Consider the following 27169-nt stretch of genomic DNA (forward strand, 5'->3'; position numbering starts at 1 on the left):
ATTTAAAAACTAATGAGGTTCTAAATATTAAAATAGCTCAAAAATACACATTCAATTAATATTTCTCTAACCTTATTAAAATAGTTACTAAATATTCACCTTAAAATAGTTAATAAACCCAACCCTATCAAATCACCTTACATGGGTATTTGGGTTATAAAAACTAGGGATGGGAAAGAGAATGGAAATTGAGTGAATTAGGGAGCATAAACAATTACGTATGCGAATGCGATTGCTTCATCTGTGGAAGTATCGACCTTGGTTGGTGACGACATTCTTATTTTGGTCAAGGTCAGTTGTTACGGACTGCCTCTTCCTCTGCACCTCTGTTACTGTTTATTTATTTATTTAATCATCTTAATTAAATTTGATATCCCTTAATTTTACGGTTAAACTCCATTTACAAAAAGGGTAGAGGAGTTGTTACTTGTTAGTGCCCTAATTTGGGTTGAGCCTGCTCTTGTTTTCAATTTGTTGATTTTTACTAGAAGCTCTGAGAAATGCTGAATATCTTAATTTGTTGATTGATTGATTGATTGATTCGTTGGTATCGAGTATTTGCATTGCATTCCGCTTCCATTTTCGATTTGGGGGATTTTAATTGATTTCACCCTTCTCATTGGCCTTGTTTGCAGGACATAAGTAATGGCTTTACTATTCAAGGTAAGCCACCAAGTCCGCATCCCGTATTCAACCGTGTTTTTCATTAGTAGTTTTTTTTTATGTTAAAAAACTTTCTGCACAGATATGAAAGTAGGCCTCTTTGATCTAGGTGTCAAACTTATAATATCCTTAACCTCTATTTAGGAGGACCTTTGGGACCAACACAATACATGCGGCCTTAATGTTATAAACTTTCACCAAATCTATTACGCACTACTTCTTCTCCGTGAGATTAGGATTTTGAGTACATTTTCCATCTTACTTGTCCATGTCCTCGTTTTCCACTGTTACTTGCATAATTTCCGAATACACCATTTACCAATCATTTCATTTGAAAAATAGCGGCTAATATACAACAAGTTCCCGAAATTGGCGATATATAGGAAGACAACACATACGAATTTAGGAATATCAGTGGCTGAGCCTCAAATATCACCGTTTTTTTTGTACACTCGTCTGTTTGTTTGTACGGGTATGTTTATATGCAATTTTTGATGGGTAGCTTGTGTCACACTGGCTAAAAGTTACTCTTATCACAAGTGCATTTTCTACCTGCACCTAGGATCTGAACAAGTTATCTGCCTACCGAGATAGGCGATTTCCTGGTAACCAAGAAGATTTTGAGGAAGCATTGAAGAATTCAATTACTGTGTATGTTGGGAATATGTCATTTTATACAACAGAAGAGCAAGTTTATGAGCTGTTTTCTCGAGTTGGAGAGATTAAGAAGATAATCATGGGTCTGGATAAGAACTCAAAAACTCCTTGTGGATTTTGCTTTATATTGTAAGTCTCATTACTCTTCTCAGAAGTTACTTCAGGAATCTACTCTTGTATGATTGTTCATATATTTAAACCATCTGTTTTCTTTGGCACTCTTACTTTTGCTAAACTACTACTCCGTAATATATTGGCTTATTTCCCATTTGTAATGTTCTGATATTCTGCTAACTTCAACATCGTCGAGATAACCTTTCAAAGCTGCATTTTGATATCTGCATAACTAGAGAGACTTTTTCACAATTTCTTTTAAGTTCCTGCCATGTCAGAATTGATTTACGTTCTCTTATGTTAGTCAACCAGTGCAGCAGAATAATCCCGGCTATCAGTATATTTTAATTCATGTTATGTTAAGAAGTGAAACCTTTGTCAATCTTCATGAACTTGCCTCTGTTTGTCAGTGAAATTTCTGTATTTTATGTTAATAAGTGGTACAAGTAGCTCTTCGAGTAATTATTAGTATCTTACTGAATACTGATTTAGATATCTAACTGCCTTCGGAATGCTGCACAATTTATGTTTCATGTGACACTAAGACATGATTCACTTTTATCCTAGAGATTACTTATTACTTAAAATTACTTTTTAAGGTATTACTCTAGAGAAGACACTGAGGATGCTGTCAAATATATAAGTGGAACAATTCTTGATGATCGTCCTATCCGTGTGGATTTTGACTGGGGGTTCCAAGAAGGGAGACAATGGGGGCGTGGTAGAAGTGGTGGTCAGGTGTGGATTCTTCTAGGCATGCTCTCTCACCCTTTGCATTTGTCTCAGTTGTCGGTAGTTTGGTTATTTATTCTGCTGTCTCTTTATTTCAGGTCCGAGATGAATATCGTACCGACTATGATCCTGATATCCTTTGGACGATTAGTATCATCTCCGTTTATCTGCCTAGTTGCACTAGGTTTAGTATACATCTGTATAAGCCTGTCTAATTGTGAGTATTGTTATATGTGTGCATGTCCGACCAATTTTTGTGCACTCCATACCCCGTTTGATGGTCCAACGATTGTCATGTTTAAGCGTTATAGTCATCTGGTGGTCCAACCACCTAATCATATAAATGGAAGGGCAAGTAGTTAACTAAAAAGGAGATGCTTTTGACATGGAGAAGATCTGTGTTACTCAGACACGCCGACACGTGTCGGCGTGTCGGACACGGCTATTTGGGGTGAATTTTCCTGTTTTGTGGTCTAAATTGAAGTGTCGAAGTGTCGTGTCGTGTCTGACACGCGACACGGCACTTAAGTGAAGTGTCGGAGTAACATAGGAGAAGATATAACCTAACTGATTGAGTTTGATTGACTGGCAGTTTCTGTAACACTATTTTCACTTGTCTTTTCAGTTTTTGTTGTGGGATGGATCTTATTATTTGGGTGTTTGAAATCAGGGGCTGCTTGCAGGGTGTGCTACATATGCCCTTTTGTTTATAGTAGAGATAATTGTGCAAGTTGCTTGAAAATTTTCACAAAGTTGGTGTCCTTGAAATTCCCTGCAGCCTTAGCCAACTGGAAAATAATATGCATGGATCTTTTACACAAATCGTGATGGCAATCTGTTATCACAACATTCACGTCAACTGTTCTCATGTTATAATTGTGCAAGTGCTTCAGGGTTTCTATGCGATAAAGATATGCCCCAAAGATTAAAGGGAAAATTTTATCGCACGGCAATTAGGCCTGCCCTACTTTACGGCTCCGAGTGTTGGGCCGTGAAACATTGTCACATTCAAAAGATGAGTGTGGCGGAGATGCGCATGTTTGAGGTGGATGTGCGGACATACAAGGAAAGATCGGTTAAGGAATGAGGTGATTAGGGAAAAGGTAAAAGTGGCGCCAATAGAGGACAAGATGATGGAAAACCGACTAAGATGGTTTGGCCATGTGAGAAGGAGACCTATGGACGCCTTTTGATTAGGAGGCTCGAGATTTGGAGAACAGAAAAGGTCCCTAGAGGGAGAGGAAGACCGAGACAGACATGGTTGAGAGTGATAGAGCATGATATGAGAGTTATGGGGCTTGAGGAGAGTATGGTGACGGAGAGGGCACAATGGAGGGATACATGTGGATTTTTAGTATTGGATGTTTTTTTTTGATTTTAGTGTTTTTTTATTTATTTAATTTAAAGAAATTAATTTATTTATTTTCCTCTCCTTTATTACACACTTTTTCAACAACCACTTTCTTATGGATTTTACCTGGTTCATTCCGGATCCTTAACTCTATTTCGGTTTTTAAAAATCGTTTTAACCTTTTCTCTCAATTTAAATTTTAAGTTTTTATAAAAGAAAGACGGAATTCGATTTTAAAACCCCTAAGTTCACCTTGACTTTCCATTACATTTTCGTTCTCCCTTTTGTTTTTTATCTTCCCTTTTTTATTCGCATTTTGAGGCGTGCGTTCACCCATAGACGGTTCGAAAGGATGATTCATGTCAGCCGACCCCAAATCATTTTGGGATTAAGGCTCTGATGTTGTTGTTGTTGTTGTTGTTGTGATCATAGGAACAGTTGTTTATCTACCTTGCTTTCTAAAGTCAGGTCAATGTGTGAAATGGTCATTACTAGCCATACCAAATCAATACCTTCCGCCTCTGGATAAAGCTTCAATTTATAGCTGGGTATTTGGCTGGGAATCTGGGATGCTTATATCCTACATGGCTACATGTGTGTCAACATTTTTACTGGACCTTTGCCATGAATGTGACATACCGGTAGTATTATTTATTTTGAACTCTAAGGGGGTGTTTGGTTGGGACGTTTGGAATGGAATGGATTCTATTCATTCCAGTGTTTGGTTGGGGCATTTTGGAATGGAGTTAGAATCCCGATGGATTCTAATTCCACCCCAACCCCTTGGAATCCCATACCCACCTCCTTCCCATGGATTCTAACTCCATTCCTTTGTGTTTGTTTTTCTAATGAACCAAACATGATTTGTAAGGTATGGAATTGGAACCCCATACTCCTATGGTTTCTCATTCCAATCCATTCCATTCCTAAGTTTTGAACCAAACGACCCCTAAGTTTCTCTACTATTTCAAGGACACTAACATATAGCTTTAGTTGAACATTGGATCTGAGAAACAATAGTTTCAGTCATTACCTTGACAAGTTGTACGTAGAGGTGGTTATGGAAAGTTGGTCCAACGAGAACTAGAGGCTCAGAGGACCCTTGTTGACTATGGTGCTGGTTCTCTGGGAGCTTTTCAACCCGTCATGACTGCACACCGTAAGTCTCGTATTATCATAATTCTGTCAGTTGTATTGTTGATTTTTATTTCCTGGATCTGCACGTGACATAGCATGTTTTGTGAATATGTGCTAATATGTGGTCAAATTCGACACTCTGCATATGCATATGATTGAACTCGCTACGTGCTAGACTGCGAATTTGTGTATATAATGTGCCTAGAGGCTCATCTTGAAGATGTTAGATCTAATATGTGACATGTCATCTGCTGTGAGTCTGTGACCTGATGATAGAAATCACACTTTTTCTTCTAGCAACGTAGTAAGTATATTAGCTTTTTTGGTGATAAGTTGGTTTTGATATGTTTTGTGCGAACAAATATTGAAGGTACTTTCGTCTATTACTACTGTTGAACAGAAGCAAGCATAATTCATATCCTTGGCTACTTAAGTTTTGAAAATCATGCATTAGGTGCACCTAGATGCAAACCTTGGTGAAGTACTATACAAAATGCCTCGGGGCATCTTAGGTGCGCTTTTTACACAAGGTGCAGTTCACAAAGCGCACAATTATGCAATTTTCGTTTTATTTTCCTTCCAATTCAGTTATCATGCTCTTCCCTTTTACCTTGTTATCTCTAACTTTTACCTCTTTACTTGGTAACCATCTTTAAAACGTAAAAGTCGTATTGTTTCACAAAATATTATATTGAAAATAAAATTTTGTTTGCAAAACAGTGTGCCTTGTGTGCATGATGTACGCACCTTTGTCTCCCGACTCTTGTCACTTCGGTGTGCCTTTTGCCTTTTGAACCCTATGTTTGGTAATGGCTGATATGCTGCTAATCAGGTTACTCAATGAAGGTTGTCTATTAAAACCTTTTACAGCTAAATGCTCTAGCAGTTACTAGTATAACAGAGGAATTGATGGGGGCCCACACAAGCGGTGGAGCTTTGTCATTTGATCCAATAGTGTTCCATTAGCCTTAGCCGGAAAGATATGTGGCCATGAAAGGAGGGTCCATGACATTTTATTGAATTTGAAAGAAAATTTCATCTTTGGACCAAAAACAAGCAAGAGGCGGAATCTTTAATTTGACGAAAGAAAAGATAAAAAAAAACAAATGTGGTATTGGAAAAATTTGTCCTATATGTGCCCAATAAATATAGGCCTGCCTGCCACCCACACCAGAATAAATAGAGGAACATAGGAGTTTGTCGCTAGGTATTTGACCAAATAGGATCGTCCAGGCTCCTATAGAACCTATCACTAAAATACCCCTAGAGAGGGGCATGCGGTCAGAGCTTCCACGCCGCCTCCTCCGCGGGTTCAATTCCCGTCGTTCGCCCATTATGGATAGCATTTTCTAATATTTGACTCCGTACCACTGAAGGATCAAGATCAAACAACCGGGAATTCTCTTTCTTTCGAACAAATAATTTATAGTGAAAGGCAATTCGATCCTGTTTTGAGTTTTAGGAGGATTCAGGAGATTCCTCCACAATTTACCCTGCAAATTAGACTAGTCCTTGACAATTCGAGTTTAGAACACGGTGCTCGATTGATAAAATTTAGCTGTGCTTTTATGTCTTAAAAAGCAAGGCTTTAGCTAGTTGCTTTAGTTTTTTTTTTTATTTGGACATCTTAATGCAGATGGAAGACAGGAAAGGAGCCACGGTCATGGAGGTTCTTACAACCGACAGGGTAGAGGTAGTCACTGTCTTTATATTTTTCCCTCAATGTCTTACAACCGAAAAAGGAGGATCCTCTTATTTGTTCCTAATGTCGCCTTTTATTGTGACTGACAGATTACCATCGAAAGCGGCATAGGGAGGATGAACGGCATCCCACTGTAATGTCGAAGAGAATTGACCGTGAACCTCGCAGGAATTCTGATCATGAATCTAGACCAGTGAGTTTTAGTTATCTCAGAAGTTTTTTTTAACTGGTGTCTGTCTTGACTCACTATGAATCCCAATAAATGATGACCACAGCAGCAGTGCTGCTACTATGTTTTTTTTTTCTTTTTTAGAAAGTGAGGGTTATAGTGCACGGCTGACTAGGGAGGGTAGAGCTACTGAAGTATTGATCCATTCCAACTTTTCTGTAGATTTCTTGGAGATATGGGCTAAATTATTAAATGCAACAAGTTTTGTTACATAACCATGTATTTTTCCCTGTGCGTTAAATTATGAATAATCACAATGGCATTTTCGCATTGACAAATGCAGGAGAAAAATCCTCGTTTCCGTGAAAGTGGCGACTCTGATGAAGATGACGAAGATGATGACAGGAAGCAGCGCACTTAAGCGAACTTGGTGGATTCTGAAATCCATTCTCACTGGGTTTGGTATATTGGTTTTTAGCTTTAGATTTGAAGAAAGCTTCGCCGGTTGAAAGGTACTCTAGTCTCTATTATCTGGCTTTACCAAAGTCCAATCTGGTTGGTTAATGTTATGGTGGTGGCCTTACTGGCCTAGCAATGTTATGTGTAGCAATTACTTCTGTACATTCGCTAATTTATTTCAATATTTGTATGGAAAAATCACCGACTCTGCGCTCGATTTTGGCGAGGCTGCCATGGGTGGTAACCCCTGTTTTCAAGAAGCGAGGCTTCTGAGATGCTCATTTATTTCAAACTCGTAAGGTGGCATGAAACAGTGATCCTACTCGATGTTCTCTAAAAAGTGGATGCTTGAATGAACATTGGATGGATAAATATGAAGTCCAGATTTAGGATTGAGGTGAGCGTGAGATTGAATGATTAAACAGAGCTAGTGCTTTGCTTGGATAGGATTGGGCTTGAGATTAGTTGATTGAACTGTAGCGGAGCTTTGAGCGAAACAGTTTTGAGGGCTTGCCTTGCCGAGTCGGCTCAACTCATGCATGTATAACCCTGTTCTCCCTGTATAGTTAGTTGTCAAAGAGCATGTCATACATCACCTCTAAATCGAAACGGACGTTCCCCACCATTATGAATTTATGAGTAAGTCTATTTTTTAGGGGAGTTACTTGCACTAAATAAAGCACGACGACAAAGATCTCAAAATTATTCCTAGACGGAGGCAGGTTATGATTGAAAGAGAATAAGGGTACGACATCCACCGAACCAAAGAAGAAAAAACAATAAGAAATGCATGCATAGGTCAAATGCTACTCCATATGAAATGGATGTATTATGAGATATTCCCAACATTTTTGGGTGCAATCAAGTTTGTAGGGTCTATACTAAACTCTAATACGATTTAACTTATTTACTCTCAACATCAAATTTTGTCCATTGCTTTTCCCATACAAACTATTCAAAAAGGTGTTTTTATTTCCAACTTTGGATTGCATGTCATTGTGTAGTAGTAATCACAATGATGACCATCTCTTATCACGGGTTGAGGTTGAGGTCGAGGACATGAGTGATTAGTAAGTATAATGAGTGATCCAGTCAGTCAGTAATGGAGGATTTGGTGTTGCAAACTAACTGCTAATTAAATGTAGAAGTTTAGAGATGCTCAAATAATGATGATGGAAAATACAAAAGAGTCAAAGGCATTCATGATTGTGATTGACAATTAGAAAGCCATAGACAATGCATAGTGGAGGTGAATATAGATAGGCCTAAACACACATTTCTTATACGCACATTTTTACTGGAGAACTATGCAGTGCTACGAGCAAGAGTACGAGAGCTTAATTCGTTGGAGAAAGAGAGAGAAGATTACAGACTTTGTGAATATAGAGATGACTAGGACGATTATACAATATTCCTTTAATTAATTAATTAATTAATAGGATTACAATCCAATTTAGTTATAGCCTAGTACAATAATAAACAATGCCCAATTAACATCTCACAAAGGAGAGAAAGCTGCCAAAAAAACAAATACACCCTACTACCAAATATTAGCAATTACTTGTCTGTTGGAGTTGCAGGACTTTTTCCTAGTTTAGATGACCGAGATTGTGTCAGGCTCGGACTGTATGGTCCAGTGACACCAGAGAGGGGACTTAGTTGCGCTCTAAGCTCACCGACTCGAGGACTATATGCTGCGCGTCTGGGGCTATGAATGCCTATCTCCCTTGCTGGTGTTGTTGTCGAGCTTGTTACTTTCGGACTACAAACGCGCCTAACCTCACCTCGGCTTCTTGTCACCATTTCATCCAATATTTCAGCATCCCCCACAAGTGCAGCTCCTGATGCCAGCTCCAGTTCCTGTTTCAGATATCATCAGATTTATACATTCAGATTTAAGACCCGACTAAAGTGCCAGCCACTGTGCTATTAAATAGTAATGTAATACCGTTGCCAGATTGAATGGCAGAGCAGGCGACTCTTCAAACTCGGCTGCGTCTAAATCTTGAAGGTGGGCTCCTTTGAAAAACTTTGGGAGAATGTATTGTCTGACAGGAACTAATAGCATGATCATGAGAGGGAATAACACCCCTGCTATTGGTATCCATGTTATTCCAAAACATACTCCCAGATACAATGTCTGGAATATGGTGAACAAAGCAATGCTCTTGAAAGGCACCGTCTCCACAAATGTCGCATGATAGTCCTCCAGAACTCTGCAATTACGACATTCGTCAATGACTTCACATTCTTACATGAAAACCCCAACGATACAAAAATACGCTAAAGTGAGCAGGTGCTTACTTGTAACGCCTGCTAGGCGCTGTAAACAGGAGGAGGATTCTTTCCCAAAACTGATTACCAGGTAAGCTTTCAATGGCCATGAAAGCAAAATAACCCCAAAGTACAGAGGTTGGGATCATTTTTAGAATAGGCATGGCCGCAACACATCCACCTACCATTGTTGCTTGAAGCAGGTTGCTCACACGTTGCTCTTTAACCTCGACTGGCAGTAACTCATCAATCTCCTTCTCCACATCAAACACGCTGTCATCTACAGGTGCGTTTATTTGTCCCATACTTGCTGCAGCTTGAATGGTTGAGTCTTTTAGCTCCTTCAACCCCTATTCAACAATAAATTTTGCTCAAGCGAGTTTATTTCATGCAAACTTAACTAGATGGTCTAGGCAAAGAGAACGAGTTGAAGAATTGTACTCGAGCTGAAGGCTCTTGGTAGACAAGAGGGGTTTGCATCTGCTGATATGCTTCTTGCATATTTCCATATAGCTCTCCCAGACTTGCATTCTTTCCCATGCTAGACCGAGCTGTTGCGACAAGCCGGTTCCTGAGAAGCTGGATACAAATTTGTCGATTGTTGATCAAAGCCCCTAATGTCGACTATACATTGCACTCCTTGTTATAATAGTGCTTTTCGAGAAATTACCTGGTGTTTAAGGGTAGCTAGGCTCTTTGTATGCATAGGAGACTGAGGAATGACACCATTAGAGGGGGGAATACCGAGAAGACCACAAAGTAATGTCTACGCACAAGAAAAAGGGAGCTGAGAGTTGAGTACCTCGAAAATAAACAAGAAAGAAGCAAAGGGAAAACGAAGATGAAAAAGAGTGGTGGATACCATAAAACCAAGAAGAAGCAAGTCATAGTGAAAAGAAGGTGGCTTTCTCAAATTGAACTCTTTCTGCTGAGCAAGCTGGGATGCTACACTGTGATCAAAATAGTAAAGCACTGCAATCATAGTTGCTGGTACGAAAGCCCCGACTATGTACATTACTGGAACATTTAGCATATCCTGTCATAATGAATCAGTAGCAGTAAGTAGGCGTATTTTGTAGCTTGAAATCATTCGAATTTAATATTAATTTGACACCAACCTTGACGACTGTCCAGTTGTCATATGCACCAGGAGACCATGGGTTTGGGCTGAAGAGACGTCTAGGTATTCCATGTGGTACACTTTGAGATGGTATGTAGGAAGCACCTGTCCAAACTAGAACCATTAATGGAACTCCATAGTCTGCTATCAAGCTCCGGACCCAACCTGAAAAAGGAAGGCGTACATCCATGAATTTCTAAATCCAAGCAATATATGTAACGTTTTGGTTTTAGAAACAATAATAAGCAGGAAGTTATGCATACCCGCTCCATATCTCCATGACCGCGCTTTTCTGCTTCTTAACGCTGTCAGCACAAGTCCGAAAGAGAGGACCAAGGCAAACATCCCATTAGCAAACCTCCACGAAGACATGAATTCTATTGCTTTTGGATTTTCTCGTTCAGGTATGCCAAACTCCTCCACTAGCCCCTAAGACAATCATGACATAGCAATTCCACAATAAGCAGTAGAAACAATAGGTTTGCAATTTGCATCTTCTTAGTAAGTGGTACATAAGTCTAATAGGAGTTGGTTTTAAGGCTGAATGAATACCTTGATAGCTTGCTGCATAAAAAGCATAGCAATAAGAAGACCAAACAATTCTCCAGCGAGACGGGTGAATCGGTTAATAATGGAACAAGCCCCTAAGATAGCCATAATGAACAATAGGGCTGCTGTCCAAACACAAACCCTGAGACAAGTTGGAAATGGTATTTTTAAGAAGAGATTAAATAAATAGTATTACTCCAAGGGTATGTATGTATGTATGAGTGTATGACTGACCATCCAGCCCAAGCTAAGAAGAGATTGCGACCCAAACCAGCGCGGTCTTTGGCAAAATTGAACATGAAAGTGTACATGATGACAGTGGGTTCAGCAACACCTAGGATGAGGAGGGGTTGACCACCGATAATTGAGTGTATAATGCCACAAAGTGCAGTAGATGACAGCGTCTGGACTGCAGATAAAACTCCATCTGCAATTCATCATGTCCATTTATTTGTTGAAAAATTGATGATCTATAATAATATGATGTAATATGTTGAAATGACTATCTAGTAGTAGACTAGTAGTAGTAGTAGTAGATACATGATACACGTACCTGTACTTCTCCCAAGTTGCTCTCCAAAAGAAATGACTGGGATTGCAGAAGCAAAGAATATATATGTGGTTGGAGCTAGAATCCTGGAATTAATTAAGTAATGAATAATAAAGCATTGCATTGCATTCATGATTGATTGATGAAGAAATTTAAAAAAGGAAAAACAAGTAAGTATATACACGAATATACCTGTATCCTGCTTTGAATCCACCAGTCCAATCCTGCTTGTAACACATGAGTCTCCCTTTTAAGTCATTTTTGATCCCTTGGAATGGTATGAATGTCTCCTCCATTTTTATTTATTTATTTATTGCTTCAAGATCTCTAATACTGCTTCACTCACAATCTAAACTAACTGCACTTGATTCTACTTCCTTAGCACACACAATGGATCCACTTACAATAATGCTTAGCTCACTGATCCCAGATATATCATATATATTACATGATTTTCTAAGGAGCTCTTAATTTAAACTAACAATAATAATAATAAAGAGAGTAGTATAGAAGAAAGAAAAGCTAGAAAGGTGGTAGGTAATTAGATGAAGTCAAATTTTGAAGGAAAGTGACGAGTATATTCCCCTTAGAATTAGAAAGGCTATAGCAGCAATACAAGCTGGAGGTGATGGTATTTTATTAAATAAGCTGCTGCAGGGAATAATTAAAAGGAAGTGTAAGATGCAATCATGCAGCAGCAGCAGCAGCAAGTGCTACCAAACACAAACTTAAACTCCCAAACCTTTTGGCTGATGTTATTGATGAATTTAAAGTGGGCTTTCTTGTTTCTTGGCTTTAATGTGATGAGGTGAAGGTAGCAAGGAAACCTCCAAATATATAATGCTTGTAAAGTAATAAAGGAGAAAGGAGGTTGGGTGACGGACTGAGGAGGACTTATGTCCAATGGTGACATAGTATTTGCTCATTTGATATGCATATTATTATTATTATTATTATTAATTAATAAATTAAAACCGAGGGTCAACCGCCAATCTTACTAACATTTACACATCAATATCCAGGTCATAGCCTTAAATCTCCCTCCCAAACAAAAAAAGAAATCTTAATTTAGTTAGGTTGCCCTGAATTCCATATATGTCCTAGACGACTTGCTTGTTTGTTGTTCATTCATTGTATTGGGCTATTGGCCTTTTTTAGGTTATTAATCCATATTGAAAACAAAATCGGCTATCATCCCTTTAGTATTATTGTTAATCAGTAGTACGCAGCATTACATGATTACATCGTAGTCATAGACATAGTAGTAGTACTCCGTATAATACAATACACATGCATCATTATTGATAATTGGTAGGCCGGCTATTAAAATAAAAGAAATAAACAGGTAAAGATAAAAGAGAGAGAGGGTGCATTGGAAAGAAGCTCATTTCCACAAAAAAACAAACTGGCGGGTGACACCAACTTCGACCAGATATATAAAACTATATATACAGATTACAGTAGTAGTACTGTCTAAACAAGTACTGTAATAAATATGAATGCTACGTATGTACAGTACAAGCCAGCTAATAATATTACTGCTTAGCTATCTTGCAAATAATGATGTGCTTTATAATTAATCAAAACTCCTCCAGTATTACTATTACTATTACTCAAAAATGTGAGCTACTCAAGGTTGGATCATTTCCATTTGTGACTTGCAAAATGGCTTCATAAACTCACAATCTTACATTGTCCCCCCATTACCTCCCCTATAATTTCAGCTCCTTCCAAATCCACTTATCTCAATTATCTATCAGGTTGTCACTTTGTATAGTTCAGCTCTATTAAACTCAGCAACCTGATTACCGTTGTTATAAAATACTTGCCGACATACTGTAAGTAATAATAAGGAACCTGATCAATATGGGTATATTAATTAAAAACAAAGTAATCAGGCCATCTAGTTAACATGTCAACTTAAACGTATGAGTATAATGTAGGTGTGAAGAGTCATCATATCATATGATAAATGTATTAAAAATGTATATGTAGAAATTCTGGTGATCTCATCTTTGCAGAGAGTCAATCTTGTAAATTATAATTAAAGAGCAAGATAAGAGTTGGACGAGGCTAGAGACGGTGGACATCAAATCAAGAGACTATCACGACATGGACGTGTTGATGCTTACATACCCAAGTGTAAGCGTAATGAATTAGCAACAAGTCTCCCTTGCGACGGGTCAAATATTACCCACATGGGTAATCCCTCGACAATTTGCTTTTGCCTTATCTCCCCATGCGGGTTGTATTTGGCCCGTCGCAAGTTTGCGACGGATATGCCCGTCACAAATGAGAATTTGTGATAAATTAGAAATTGGTGGGAGCTAATTAATTTCTCCATAGTAAGGCCAAATCATTTTAAAAAAAATAGGAGTAAACAAAGGTAAATAAAATAAAAATAAGGTAGGAGTTAATAAAGTGGTGAAAAATAAATGAAGAAATTAAAGTAGTTGATGCTATATATGTTTGACGCTTACTATTAGCCGCGCCACTCTTAAGAGTTAAGAGTGCTTCTTGTGGTGATGTGGTATATTCATGTCTGTGTCGTAGCCATAGACGCGAGTGGCGTGGTGCTGGCCGGTGCTTTGCAAATTAAATGGCAATAAGATGGTGAATAATGCATGCTGCTAGATTGAGGACGGACATGATCATCTTCAATTCCCAACTGGACTAGTTACTTAGTTAGTTAGTTGTGCTTAATATATATTAGTGATAGATAGTCACCTCTGAAATTTAATTTAATAATCTATCTATCTTGATTACACCCAAAGAAACAAAGAAAGGCAGATGCAATATGTTATATGCATGCAGAATCGCAGATCCATCCCATGGCATGTGGGCGGGCTACATACATTATTTCTTCTCACGTCAATTTAATCACATTGATTATATATAAATATTGTTATTGATTCATTGATTAACTTACCTGCCTCCTAGTTAGTGCTCTATCTCAAAACAATGACTAAGGGCTAAGCATCAAAATTTAGTCACTCATTCTAAACACACACATATAATTATATCATCCCGTCTTTATCTAATACATACGGAGAGTAACTACTTCTTATTAGTGAGTGGTAGATACTAGATTGTGTGTAAATTGTAATGATTGAGTTGCACCATATATATATATATATAATTGTGCGTTTAATTTGCAGATTCGACCTCTCAGCTTTTCAATTTAAGTATGTAGCAACTTTACATGATTGGAAACAAGAGGCTATCAACACCCTACTTGTCACAAATGACTCCTTTACTACTGTCAGTATTTTCTAGAGTCAAGAGTGGTCATCACTTGGAAGACAGCTTCAATATACTCATACTCCGTAGAGTCCATACTTCATAATACTAATAGTTAGTCTCGCTAATTTATGAGGCTCCCTGTCTCAGCATGCATGCTATCTATATCCTGCACTGCTTCTGCTTGTTTTCCTCCAAATTTAGCGACTTGTTAAGACAAGCACAAGATCGAGGTATGTATTCCAATCCAAAACCCCGGCTAAAAATGTACAGGGTGACATGATATGTAGTCTTTTTCATTTAGCGCATGCATGCTTACTTGAATTACCAGTGTTTGGTACACCATAATAGTGCATAAGTGGGTAAGGTTTAATAAAGATGGATTGTTGACCTTCTTTTCTGCTAGTTTCTTAGCCCCTCATGTCCATTGCTTCCTTTACAAAGTTGCCATGAAATCATTTTGTCTACATTCTTTGCTTTTCCAGCGTGTGGACACAATAAATCTTTGTCAAATTAGAGAGCACAAGCAAACCAAATCTTTTGTTTTTTGTGCTAAACATATGTGATACGTAACGCAGCGGATGAAAACACGGAAAGATAAAAGATCGAAAAGCTAGACCTATAGCTCGACAATCTCGAGTTCAAGACAAGACCTATTGACTCGAAACTCCGCTTAAACAACACAAGAGACTCGTCAAGCGTTGAATAAGATTTGTGTTCAACAAACTGTCGAAAGCACAAAGTTTTGATAGAAATTTTCAGTGTAAAACTTGATTGTTATTCCAATAATTATAAGACTATTTATAGTCAAGCAACGAAGTCAGTTGAACAAGGAAACAATACCAAAGGTTGCCTTAAACAACCATAATAAAATAAGCCATTAACTAAATTAAATAAGGTGCACCACCCCTTTGCATGCTCTGTTGAACGCTTCCTTTATTGCCATCCTCTATTGCCATAATTCCACTTGCCTCAATTAAGTCCTGAACAAGTAACCAAACTCACGAATCGAGCCCGCACATTCACGCCAATGTCACGCCCGAATCCATGCTCCAAACAGACAATGGAGCGATGCTTTGTCCATACTTGTCCACCACCGTATCATCCCCTCCCCCTTGAAACGGAATTGACCTCAATTCAAGAAGACCGTCATCATCAAGATAAGGAGAAAGATCACCCACATTAAAGGTAGCATGCACGCCGCAATAACCAGGCAACTCGATTTTATAAGCATTGTCATTGATACGATCAATCACCTTGAAAGGACCCTCGGCTCGGGGCATAAGTTTATTCTTCCTTTTACTCGGAAATCGCTCCTTCCGCAAATTAACCCATACCAAGTCGCCCTTTTGATAAACACGTGGCTTCCTATGCTTGTTCGTTTTGCGTCGGTAACCGGCATTGACGGACTCAATACGCTCACGCACTTGTTGGTGCAATTTCATCATTGACTTTAGCTTGGACTCGGCGTCTTTATGGACCAATTCAGCCTTTGGAAACGGAATTAAATCAAGAGGCATATAAGGATTAATCCCATACACCACCTCAAATGGAGAATGACCCGTCGCATAGGTAGGTGAGCGATTATAAGCAAATTCGGCATGAGCGAGTTTAATATCCCAATCCTTTTGAGTACGACTAACCAACCCACGCAACAATACTCCCAAGGTCCGATTAGTAACTTCCGTTTGCCCATCCGTCTGAGGGTGATGAGATGTGCTAAACAAAAGTTTGGTACCCACCTTTCTCCAAAGCGTATTCCAAAAATAACTTAGAAATTTCGAATCACGGTCTGAAACAATTGTCTTGGGAATTCCGTGGAGGCGAACAATTTCACGAAAATACAATTCCGCTACATTACTAGCGTCATCAGTTTTGTGACACGCAACAAAATGAGCCATTTTGGAAAATCGATCCACCACTACTAGAATTGAGTCTTTACCTCTTTGAGTGCGCGGGAGTGCCACGATGAAGTCCATGGACACGTCCTCCCAAGGATGAGTAGGAACCTAAGCAATGAGTATAAAGACCCGGCTTGAACGAACTCTTCGCCATTTTGCAAGTCACACACTTCGCTACAATGCTAGTTACGTCTCCAAGTAATTTCGGCCAAAAGAAGTGCTCTTTCAACACTTCGACTGTTTTCACGACACCAAAATGCCCGGCTAATCCTCCACCATGGGCCTCACGAATCAATAACTCCCGAATTGGGTGTCTCGGCACACATAGACGATTTCCTTTAAAAAGGAATCCGTCTTGAATTAAAAATTCACCATGGGCCCCAGTTTTGCATTTATCAAATAGCTCCCCAAACTCCTTATCACTTGCGTAACAAGACTTCAGAACTTCAAAACCCAACAATCGGGTCTCCAATACGGCTATTAACGTGTACCTGCGAGACAAAGCATCGGCTACAACATTGCTCTTACCATCCTTATACTTCGATGAGAAGTGAAAGGATTGTAAAAACTCGACCCATTTAGCATGACGCGGACTCAATTTTTGCGGTCCATTTATATACTTTAACGACTCATGGTCCGAGTGTAAAATGAAATGATTTGGACGCAAATAATGACTCCAATGACTAAGAGCTCTAACAATGGCATAAAACTCTTTGTCGTAGGTGCAATAATTTAATCTCGCTCCTCCTAATTTTTCCGAAAAGTAAGCAATGGGTCGCTTACCTTGTAACAAAACTGCTCCGATGCCTACCCCGCTTGCGTCACACTCGACCTCAAAGGGTTGCGAAAAATCTGGCAGTGCCAAAATAGGTGCGGAGCATAATCGTTTTTTGATTAATTCGAATGCTTCTTGAGCTTCTTTGGTCCACACAAACACGCCCTTCTTCAAGCAATTGGTGATAGGGCTAACAAGCGAACTGAAATCGCGTATGAACCGTCTATAAAAGGAGGCAAGACCATGAAAGGAGCGTACCTCGCTTACTGTTTTAGGAATGGGCCAAGTACTAATAGCTTCGATTTTTGCCATGTCTACTGATACTCCGTCTTTTGACACCATGTAACCCAAAAATAACACACTGTCAACCAAGAATGAGCATTTCTCCCTTTTTCCAAAGAGCTTCTGATTTCGAAGCACTCCAAATACGAGCCGTAAATGCTGCAAATGATCATCAATATTCCGGCTATACACCAAAATATCGTCAAGATAAACAACCACAAATTTACCCAAAAATGATTTTAAAACTTCATTCATCAGGCGCATAAAAGTACTTGGCGCATTTGTGAGTCCAAACGGCATGACAGTCCATTCGTAAAGGCCGTGCTTTGTTTTGAAAGCGGTCTTCCACTCATCTCCCTCACGCATACGAATTTGGTGGTACCCACTTCGGAGATCGATTTTCGAGAACACTTGTGATCCGCACAATTCATCGAGCATATCGTCGAGCCTCGGAATTGGGAACCGGTATTTAATCGTGATATTATTCACTGCTCTCGAGTCAACGCACATACGCCACGTACCATCCTTTTTTGGAACGAGCAAAACAGGTACAGCACATGGGCTCATACTTTCTCGAACATATCCACGTTCCACCAACTCGTCAATCTGCCTTTGAAGCTCCTTAGTTTCTTCCGGGTTACACCTATAGGCTGCCTTATTCGGTAATGGGGCTCCAGGAATAAGGTCAATTTGATGCTCGATTCCCCTAATTGGAGGTAGGCCGGGTGGTAATTCATCAGGAAAGACATCCTGATATTCAATTAGCAATTTATCAACTAATGAGTTTGAGTGGGAACTTGCCCTTGTACTCAATTCGTCTTTGGCTGTCAACAAATAAACCACCTCCCCTTGATTTATTGCTTGTTCAATTTCTTGCTCTTTCACCAACATCACCAGTCCATCGTCTTTCTTCTTTTTTTTTGTACTCATGGAACGAACTTCGCCGATGACATGGGCTTCAAAATAATTCTCTTGCCTTTGTCTTTCAATTCGTACTCATTGCTTCTCCCTCGATGGATTACGTCCCTATCGAACTGCCAAGGACGGCCCAATAGTACGTGACACGCATCCATAGGGATCACGTCACATAATATCTCGTCAACATAAGAGCCCATTGACAAGCCCAATCGAACCTGCTTCGTTACCTTCACCTTGTTACCATCATTCAACCAGTGAAGCGAGTATGGTTTATGATGCGCCAAGGTAGCCAATCCTAGCTTCGAAACCATCTCACTGGACGCCACATTCGTACAGCTACCCCCGTCTATAATCACACTACACCATTTATCCTTGACTTGGCATTTGGTATGGAATAATTATTCTCGCTGATCGGAGTCGATGGACTCGGGTTGAATCTGTAACGACCGAAGAACCAAAAGTGTATCGTATACAGGTGCTTCGTACCCTTCTATTTCTTCCTCCTCCTCTTCCTGTTCAAGACTAAAAATTCCGCCCAACCTCTCTTCCTCTTCAGCCTGCTCACGAAATTCTACTGCCTCCCGTAAGGTCACGACTCGTTTGTTTGGACACGCACTTTGATAGTGACCGAAACCCTGACATTTAAAACACCTCACTTTTGACAAGGTGATTTCTTTTGGTGTATTGGTTGTTTTAAGAGTGGACGTTGGATGGGGATTTTTGTTTGGATTGTAGTTGGACGCGGGGAATCGTTCTTTGAAGAAGACTCGGTTTTAGTCCAGTTCTATTTTTTTTGTATTCCGTCCTGGACCCTTCCCCATATTTGTTTTTGCCCTGGGACTCGAGTTTTAAACAAAGTCCGCAAAGTGTGTCGAAATCAGAGTATGGGTACATCTCTACGACACTAGCAATATTATTATTTAATCCCCGTAAAAACCTAGCCATTTTCTGTTCCTCGATTTCCTCCAATTCTCCCATCAACGACAATCCCTCAAATTCATCTATATATTCTCCCACACTCAACTTCCCCTGTTTAAATTCCGCAATTTTACGGTAAGTGGTTATTCGATGGTTCGATGGTACATACCTCTTCCGTAGTTTGCGTTTTAGCGATTCCCATGAAGCGATTTTCTCCTTTCCAGCCCGAGTACGTTTGGCCTTCAGTCCCTCGAACCACAACGAGGCTCCCTTACCCAATTTCAAGATTGCGTATTTGCACCTTTTTTCGTCGTTGAGATCCTTGAAATCGAACATTCGTTCAATCTTTCTTTCCCATTCCAAATAGTCCTCCGGATTCGTACCTCCCGTGAATTCCGGAGTTCGTTAATTTTAAACTCATCTTGTTTAGTTCGATAACGGCTCCCAGTGGGTTGATTTCGAAGCATCTCGCGCACTTGAGCAAGCAATGTTTCGTCATCGAAATCTCCCATGGCTCGTGGTACTGTAAATTGAGGTTTGTGATTTTTTTTTTTTTTTTAAATTGGATCGTCTCGATATATGGAAATCAAGAGCCGAAGCTCTGATACCACTTATGATACGTAACGCAGCGGATGAAAACACGGAAAGATAAAAGATCGAAAAGCTAGACCTATAGCTCGACAATCTCGAGTTCAAGACAAGACCTATTGACTCGAAACTCCGCTTAAACAACACAAGAGACTCGTCAAGCGTTGAATAAGATTTGTGTTCAACAAACTGTCGAAAGCACAAAGTTTTGATAGAAATTTTTAGTGTAAAACTTGATTGTTATTCCAATAATTATAAGACTATTTATAGTCAAGCAACGAAGTCACTTGAACAAGGAAACAATACCAAAGGTTGCCTTAAACAACCATAATAAAATAAGCCATTAACTAAATTAAATAAGGTGCACCACCCCTTTGCATGCTCTGTTGAACGCTTCCTTTATTGCCATCCTCTATTGCCATAATTCCACTTGCCTCAATTAAGTCCTGAACAAGTAACCAAACTCACGAACTGAGCCCGCACATTCACGCCAATGTCACGCCCCGAATCCATGCTCCAAACAGACAATGGAGCGATGCTGTCCATACTGTCCACCACCGTATCAATATGGGTTATAAAATAATATTCACCCTATAGCAAATCAATAGCAAACTAGAATAAGGAACAAGGGGAAAAAAATAGAATTATATTAGCAAACTAGTATAAGGAACAAGGGAAAAGAAATGAAAAATAAAATAAAAATATAATTTGCGGTGAGCGTGGATCGAACACGCGACCTTCAGATCTTCAGTCTGACGCTCTCCCAACTGAGCTATCCCCGCAATTTGTTTAATTGTCAAGGTTCAATGTACAAGAATCGTATGTAAATAACGTGGAAAAAATGAAGAGGACAAAACAATGCCTTAAAAGAGACGCGCAAATGATATGATACATATCACATTAACATATTTATGGACAGCATAAAATAGTCCGTATAAACTGAAACGGAAGCAGTTGGTGTTAGACATATCACATTAACATATGTATGGACAGCATCTTATTTTATGTCATTAACTAAATTTTATACAGTATAATAGTCCGTATAACGTGTTAGAGAAGAAAGAGCGAATGAAGTTGGGAATTGAGTTTTGAGAGAGTAAGATTGTAAAATTGTGAGAGCATAGTGAGGAAGAGGAGTCAGAGAAGCAATGGTAGAATTGGTAGGTAGTTGAGATAATGGGCCTCAACTCAACAACCAATGTCTACGGCTGCTTCCAGATTATCAGTTTGCTAACCCATTCTTTTTTTGGCCCAATTTTCTGCCCCATTTACAATTCCACATTTCTAAATTGTACTCCTTTCGCATGCAAATAACAAGTGGTATTAGCTCATAATTTTTAGGGTAAATTGATTATTACATCTTTATATAATTCACTTTTTGAAACATACTCTCTTATATTATTTTTTTCGAAAATTACTGCCATAAAATGTCGCATTTATCAAATATTGCTACCATTTAACGACCCCAGTCAATAAAATGAAAATATTTAATTCAAAATATGAAATTCGGTACTAATTTTTGCTGTTTATGACTATATTGTCTCTAGCCTTATTTTATTCAAGACTTCAACTTCACCGACAGGGAGAAAAGGATTTAAGAAATTTGGGAGGAAGGAGGTGAATTTCACAAATTTAGGAGAAAGAGTTGATTTAAATTAAGCATATAATAAGGCTAAGGGTAACATAGTCATATGCAAGAAAAATTAGTACCAAATTTCAAATTTTGGAGGAAATATAGTCATATGCAAGAAAAATTAGTAACAAATTTCAAATTTTTGAGAAAATATTTCTCTTTTGTTTGGCCGAAATCACTGAATGAGAATAATATTTGAAAGAGTTACATTTTATGGGAGTAAGTTTCGAAAAAAATTATATAAAGGAGTAAGTTTCAAAAAGTGAATTATATAAGGGAGTAATAATCAATTTACCCAATTTTTATTATGTCAAATTAGAGATATTTACGTTATAATTTGTACACAGATAAATATGTAAAGTTAGGACATGAGAAATAGAGGTACTTTTGTACTTCACAAAATTTTCATTTAAGACGGCACTGTCTGTGATAAGCTTAAGATAGTTCAAGTATTATACACACAAGTGATATGTACTTAATCTGTCTTAAGCTTAACAGTGATAGTACCGTTTTAAATGAGACTTAAAAGGTGTACTTTTTGGTGTGGGTGGTTAATAGTTTAAGGCTTATATGAGGGTATTTTGGTAAGTAAGCACATAATAAGTAGAGGTATATCACTTTTCTGCCATTTTCCTAATATTTGTGTAAAAAATAAAATGTAAAAAATTCATTGAAATGAAAAAAAGTAACAATAATGAGGGTATTGAAATAAAAACTATAGAATCAACGGAAGTAGTGAAAGTAATAATAATTGTACTCCTTTTGTTCGGGTCATTTTTTTTTTACTGTTTTCATTTTAGGGCGTCTCATTTATTTGTTTATCTTTGAATATTAGGCATGTCTCTAATGTGTTATTTGATCATTTAATTTTATTATTGTCTATTTGTCATTTAGTTCACTACCCTCGAATGATCTCATCCCAATATAGCAAAAATAAAGGTTAACAAATAATCGGAACAAAAAGAGTAAAAAGTTAAGTGTAGGTAGCCAACAGATAACAAATGAAGAAGACGGAGGAAGTAATAAAAAATAGTAAATAATTTTATTTAATTACAAATTATTATTTTAGACGGTGACTCAATTCTCGTCTAAAGGAAGACAAGTGTTATTTTATAAGTTAATAAAAAAACGGTTTTTCTAACCTATGCCCACTAGGCATAGGATAAGAAACCCAAAAAGGAAAGAATTAAATGCATTCTTGTAAAGAAAAGTAAAAAGTGATAGAATATTACAATTTTCCATAAAAATAACATTTAATTATTTGCTTTTTAGGTTTCTTATCCTATGCCTAGTGGGCATAGGTTAGAAAAACCCATAAAAAAATGGAAAAGAAAAAGAGAAAAGGTGGTGGTGTAAAATGGTAACATGTGAGAATGGAATGTGACTAGATTTAAGGATCTCAACAATCCTGAGGTAGAAGAGTCAGCTAGAAACAATTCTAGTAAGGAAGAGATTTGGTGGGAAAAACCTACAAACGGTTTCCTAAAGCTAAATTTTGACGGATCGAGAATAGAAGGTAATAAAAACGTTCGCTTTAGGATATTCTATAAGAGATCACAATGGTAAAGTCGTTTTGTTGGGAGCAAAAAGTGCGGATCCAATAGTATCCTTGTTGCGGAAGACTTGCTTAAAAGAAGGTATTTTAGCAAACCTAAATACTTAGGAATCTCCAAGTTAATTGTGGAGGGTGACAACTTATGTGTTATTAACTCGATTCGGCGATTTGCAAATTCCGTGGGAAATTTCTAGTATTATCGAGGATGTGAAATTAGACCTTCATTTTTTCGATGAAGTGATAATTAAACATTCTTTCGTGAAGCCAACAAGTTCTTGACTTCATGGGCTTCGGTTGGACATTCACGTCCAACTCTTTCGAGTGGTTTGATAATGGTGGCTTCAACTTACCTCCTCCTCATTCGAAAGGATGAGATAGGTTGGTCCTACTCTAGAGGATCAACCTAGTTTTCTTACCTAATCAAAAAAAAAAAAAAAAAAAAAAAAAAAAAAAAAAAAATGGTAACATGTGAGAAACCCCCTCTATGAGTCATCATATTATAATGAGTTGGCAAAGATATTGAAGAGAGAGAAGTCTGAAAATTGAAGGGGTGAGTCATAAGTGGTAAAAGCAGTATATTTTGTGATATTTGAGATAGAATATCCCGTCCGTCCTTCCTTCCTTCCTTGAGTGGATTTGAGTATTTGACAGTTGACACACACACACACACAGAAAAGAGAAAAGAAAGAAAGGAAAGAAAGTTGATTCAGAAAGAAAGAAAGAAAGATGGGAGCATTGGATCATATAGCAGAGTACTTTGATTGCGGTGGTGGTCACAGCCACCGCCACCGCCACAACAGACGCAAGATGCTTCAGGTATGTATTATTAATATTAATACTCTATTACTCTCTGTGTATGTTATTTATATCATCCATCCATCCTCTTCTTGTTTATGTTTATGTTTATGTTTATGATATCAGCACCCAGTGCCATTGCGAGGGAGCGATACTCTCATTTGTTTGTTATTCATCAAATCAAAATCAAATCATATATAAGTATTTCAGATCTGCCTAAAAATGACTACCTACATAATAATAACTCCTTGAGCTTAGCTCTTGGATCCCTATATGATTAGGTGCCAAACATCTGTGTTCAATCATTAGCTGCTTTATGTTGTCCGCCAATACAATTGGCTGTTTGTTTGTTTGTTTGTGGCCAAACTACCAAATTGGTAAATAAAGTGGAGGTAGTTCGCCGGATTGGTAAAAAAAGTATCATTTGAGACAAATTGGTAAAAAAAGTGAAAGGTAGTGACAAATTGGCCAAAATGCTACATTTTGTTTTCATTTTCTTTTCTTCCAACTAAAGTGGACAAAATTACCCTCGTCCACGTAGCAAGTCCAACCCGAAATTTTGAAGTCAAACTCGTCCGACAAAAACTCAACTCGTAACCCAAAGTACGTAGTGATCCAACTCAACCCAAATTTGAGATAAACATTTCTTGCGACGTATTTAACATTTATCATAATTATATAAATGACCTAAAAATGATACCAAAATAACTCGTATCTAGACCTAACAAACGGGTTAATCGGCTCGCGTAAGTTCGGGTGCATTACATTTTCGGATTAATTCAGGTCGGATCCTTTTGAGTTTCGGGTCTGTTTCGATATGTTGGTCAGGTCATTTTCGGGTCAAACGGATCGGTTTATTTTGGGTCCGGTCATTTTCGGGTCAATGTTCGGATCGGACGGGTCAATTCGGGTTTTGAGTCACATAGAGGGTTTTAATTTGGGTCAATTCCGAGTCTCGGGTCATCTTTTTTGGTCTAGTCAATTAGGCGGGCAGATCTACTCGTATCCGAATGACACATAATCAACTTAATTTGAATAAAGAAATTAACCCGTTCTTAGTCCTCGTAAACTTATAAATTTATAATAATAACTCACTCGAACAAGTCTGAACCCAAATAATTAACCAATCTTGAAACATATATTACATCTGACTAATATGCAAACATAAAATGACTTATTTGTCAGCTTTCGGATTATATATTAAGAGTATGGCAAGGGCAGTTTGGTCATATCAAATTATTAAGGTAGTAAATTAAATATGGTGAAATTTTTATGGCCAATTTGTCGCATTCTTGCACTTTTTTTACCAATCCGGCACAAGTTATACTTTTTTTACCAATCTGGCGATTACCTCCCACTTTATTTACCAATTTGGTTGTTTGGCCGTTTGTTTGTTTGTTTGTTTTCCGGCTGTCAAATTCTCAACTTTTCATCTTAATGGGAGATGGATCCTCCATACTCCATACACAGATTGCCTCTCTGCCTCATTTCTGCTGCTTAACAATAACTCCCACCATATTGCCTATTCCGCATACACAATCTTTCTTTTATACACAACTAATGTCTATTCGTAGCTTATTTCTGTTTAACACATTAATAATCACTTCTCTCATTTTATACTTTCTCACTTATCATTGCCACACCATTTTTACAAAGTTGTGCATTATTACTCTCTGACTTGGGTTTTGAATGCTTATTAAGTTAGCAACTTGATCATAAATTAATCTCCATTTTGTGTCCCCACCTACCTCACTTACATCTGACGACGGTATCTTTGTCTTTTCTGTCTCATTGCTTGTCAATATTGTTTGCACTTGACTTCCTTGCTCACTAAGATAACGACCTCTGTCTTCTATTTCTGCTAATTAATTCACACAACACAAATCAACCCAAATGCATTAACTTAATGATTGATTATAGAGATGCCCCAAAGTTTATTTCTCTTTCAAACTTGTATTGGACTCATTTTAATGCGCCTCCTACTTATATGTGACATTATCACAACTCGTATTTGAGCATACCATTTTGACTTGGACGGAAATATGGTATCTAATCACGTAACTCCCACCATTGGAAATATGAATAGATTCCAACATCCAGCTATGGAACACTTGTGCTGAACCACGCAATAATATGTCCTCTTAGGTGGAATTGCCGCCGTATTGACTAGTAATAATATTGTATCAATTACATTTCATCACTTGTACAATTGGTTGGATTATGTACTTCAGTGGTGACCAAAAACATTGAAAACACTTGGGTGTATTAATTAGTTTTGCCAATGTGCTTGGTATTCATTTGTGTACGTTAAATATGCCACTTCTAATTCCAAAGTGACTTTCTTCTTCAGACGGTAGAGATTAAGGTGAAGATAGATTGTGAAGGATGCGAGAGAAAGGTGAGGAGGGCTGTGGAAGGGATGAAGGGAGTCACACAAGTGGACATCGAGCCTAAACAGAGCAAACTCACTGTAACAGGTTATGTGGAGCCCAACAAGGTGGTGGCCCGTGTTAAGCATAGGACAGGAAAGAGGGCAGAGCTGTGGCCTTACGTCCCATATGATGTCGTGGCTCACCCTTATGCTGCCGGGGTTTATGACCGCAGAGCACCTGCCGGTTATGTCAGGAGGGCCGATGATCAACAGGTTAACCAGCTAGCTCGTATGAGCTCCACTGAGGTTCGCTACACCACTGCGTTTAGTGATGAGAATCCTGGTGCTTGTTCTATCATGTAATCTGCATCAAGTATAATATGAGTTTATTGTGTGTATTTCAAATCATTTTATTTGGTCGTTATAATTGAACCTCCTGTGTATTATGCAATGTAGTAGTTTGAGATGAAATGTGTGCGAAAACGCTGTCTAAACTAAGCTGTTTATTGTAATTCTGATTTAAAAATTTGGGATCAAAGAGGACTGGCGGTAAATTTATGTTAATTGCACGTCCCATTTAGTTCCTTTTGGCAGTGAACACCAAAACTTCACATGATTGAATGCGTATCTGGCTTGACAGAACCGAACTCCTGGAGAATATCCTCGACCCGGAGATCCATATGCAGGTACCTAAGATGGAGGGAAAATAGTGGGTC

The 27169-nt window shown here is 38.3% G+C and overlaps 3 protein-coding genes and 1 non-coding gene across 5 annotated transcripts; 2 read left to right on the forward strand and 2 right to left on the reverse strand.

Moving 5' to 3' along the window:
• Positions 1 to 134: 134 nt before the first annotated feature.
• LOC141591014 (nuclear cap-binding protein subunit 2-like) lies at positions 135 to 7182 on the forward strand. Of its 2 annotated transcripts, XM_074411490.1 has the most exons (9): positions 135 to 291; positions 636 to 663; positions 1226 to 1449; positions 2034 to 2172; positions 2265 to 2298; positions 4566 to 4676; positions 6291 to 6347; positions 6446 to 6549; positions 6869 to 7182. In XM_074411490.1, exons 2-9 carry the CDS (start codon positions 646 to 648, stop codon positions 6944 to 6946), a joined length of 765 nt encoding a protein of 254 aa, XP_074267591.1. In that variant the 5' UTR covers positions 135 to 291; positions 636 to 645; the 3' UTR covers positions 6947 to 7182. The 2 variants fall into 2 exon arrangements, with proteins under 2 accessions (XP_074267591.1, XP_074267596.1); XM_074411495.1 differs by lacking the exon at positions 636 to 663 and having other exon boundaries at positions 177 to 291.
• Positions 7183 to 8385: 1203 nt separating this feature from the next.
• LOC141591001 (boron transporter 1) lies at positions 8386 to 14096 on the reverse strand. The gene is made up of 12 exons (XM_074411485.1): positions 11670 to 14096; positions 11481 to 11563; positions 11162 to 11354; positions 10931 to 11069; positions 10642 to 10807; positions 10377 to 10543; positions 10121 to 10294; positions 9929 to 10024; positions 9700 to 9837; positions 9289 to 9608; positions 8933 to 9200; positions 8386 to 8844 (listed from the first exon to the last, which is right to left on the reverse strand). The coding sequence occupies exons 1-12, from the start codon at positions 11771 to 11773 to the stop codon at positions 8542 to 8544; spliced, it is 2151 nt and encodes a 716-aa protein (XP_074267586.1). The 5' UTR covers positions 11774 to 14096; the 3' UTR covers positions 8386 to 8541.
• Positions 14097 to 20808: 6712 nt separating this feature from the next.
• TRNAF-GAA (transfer RNA phenylalanine (anticodon GAA)) lies at positions 20809 to 20881 on the reverse strand. Its single transcript has one exon. It is a non-coding gene; the product is annotated as a tRNA-Phe (tRNA).
• Positions 20882 to 23771: 2890 nt separating this feature from the next.
• Positions 23772 to 27017, forward strand: LOC141591033 (heavy metal-associated isoprenylated plant protein 26-like). Its single transcript, XM_074411503.1, has 2 exons — positions 23772 to 24103; positions 26433 to 27017. Exons 1-2 carry the CDS (start codon positions 24014 to 24016, stop codon positions 26814 to 26816), a joined length of 474 nt encoding a protein of 157 aa, XP_074267604.1. The 5' UTR covers positions 23772 to 24013; the 3' UTR covers positions 26817 to 27017.
• Positions 27018 to 27169: the final 152 nt, after the last annotated feature.

The sequence above is a fragment of the Silene latifolia genome, chromosome 1, assembly GCF_048544455.1.
Source record: "Silene latifolia isolate original U9 population chromosome 1, ASM4854445v1, whole genome shotgun sequence".
NCBI lineage: Eukaryota > Viridiplantae > Streptophyta > Magnoliopsida > Caryophyllales > Caryophyllaceae > Silene > Silene latifolia.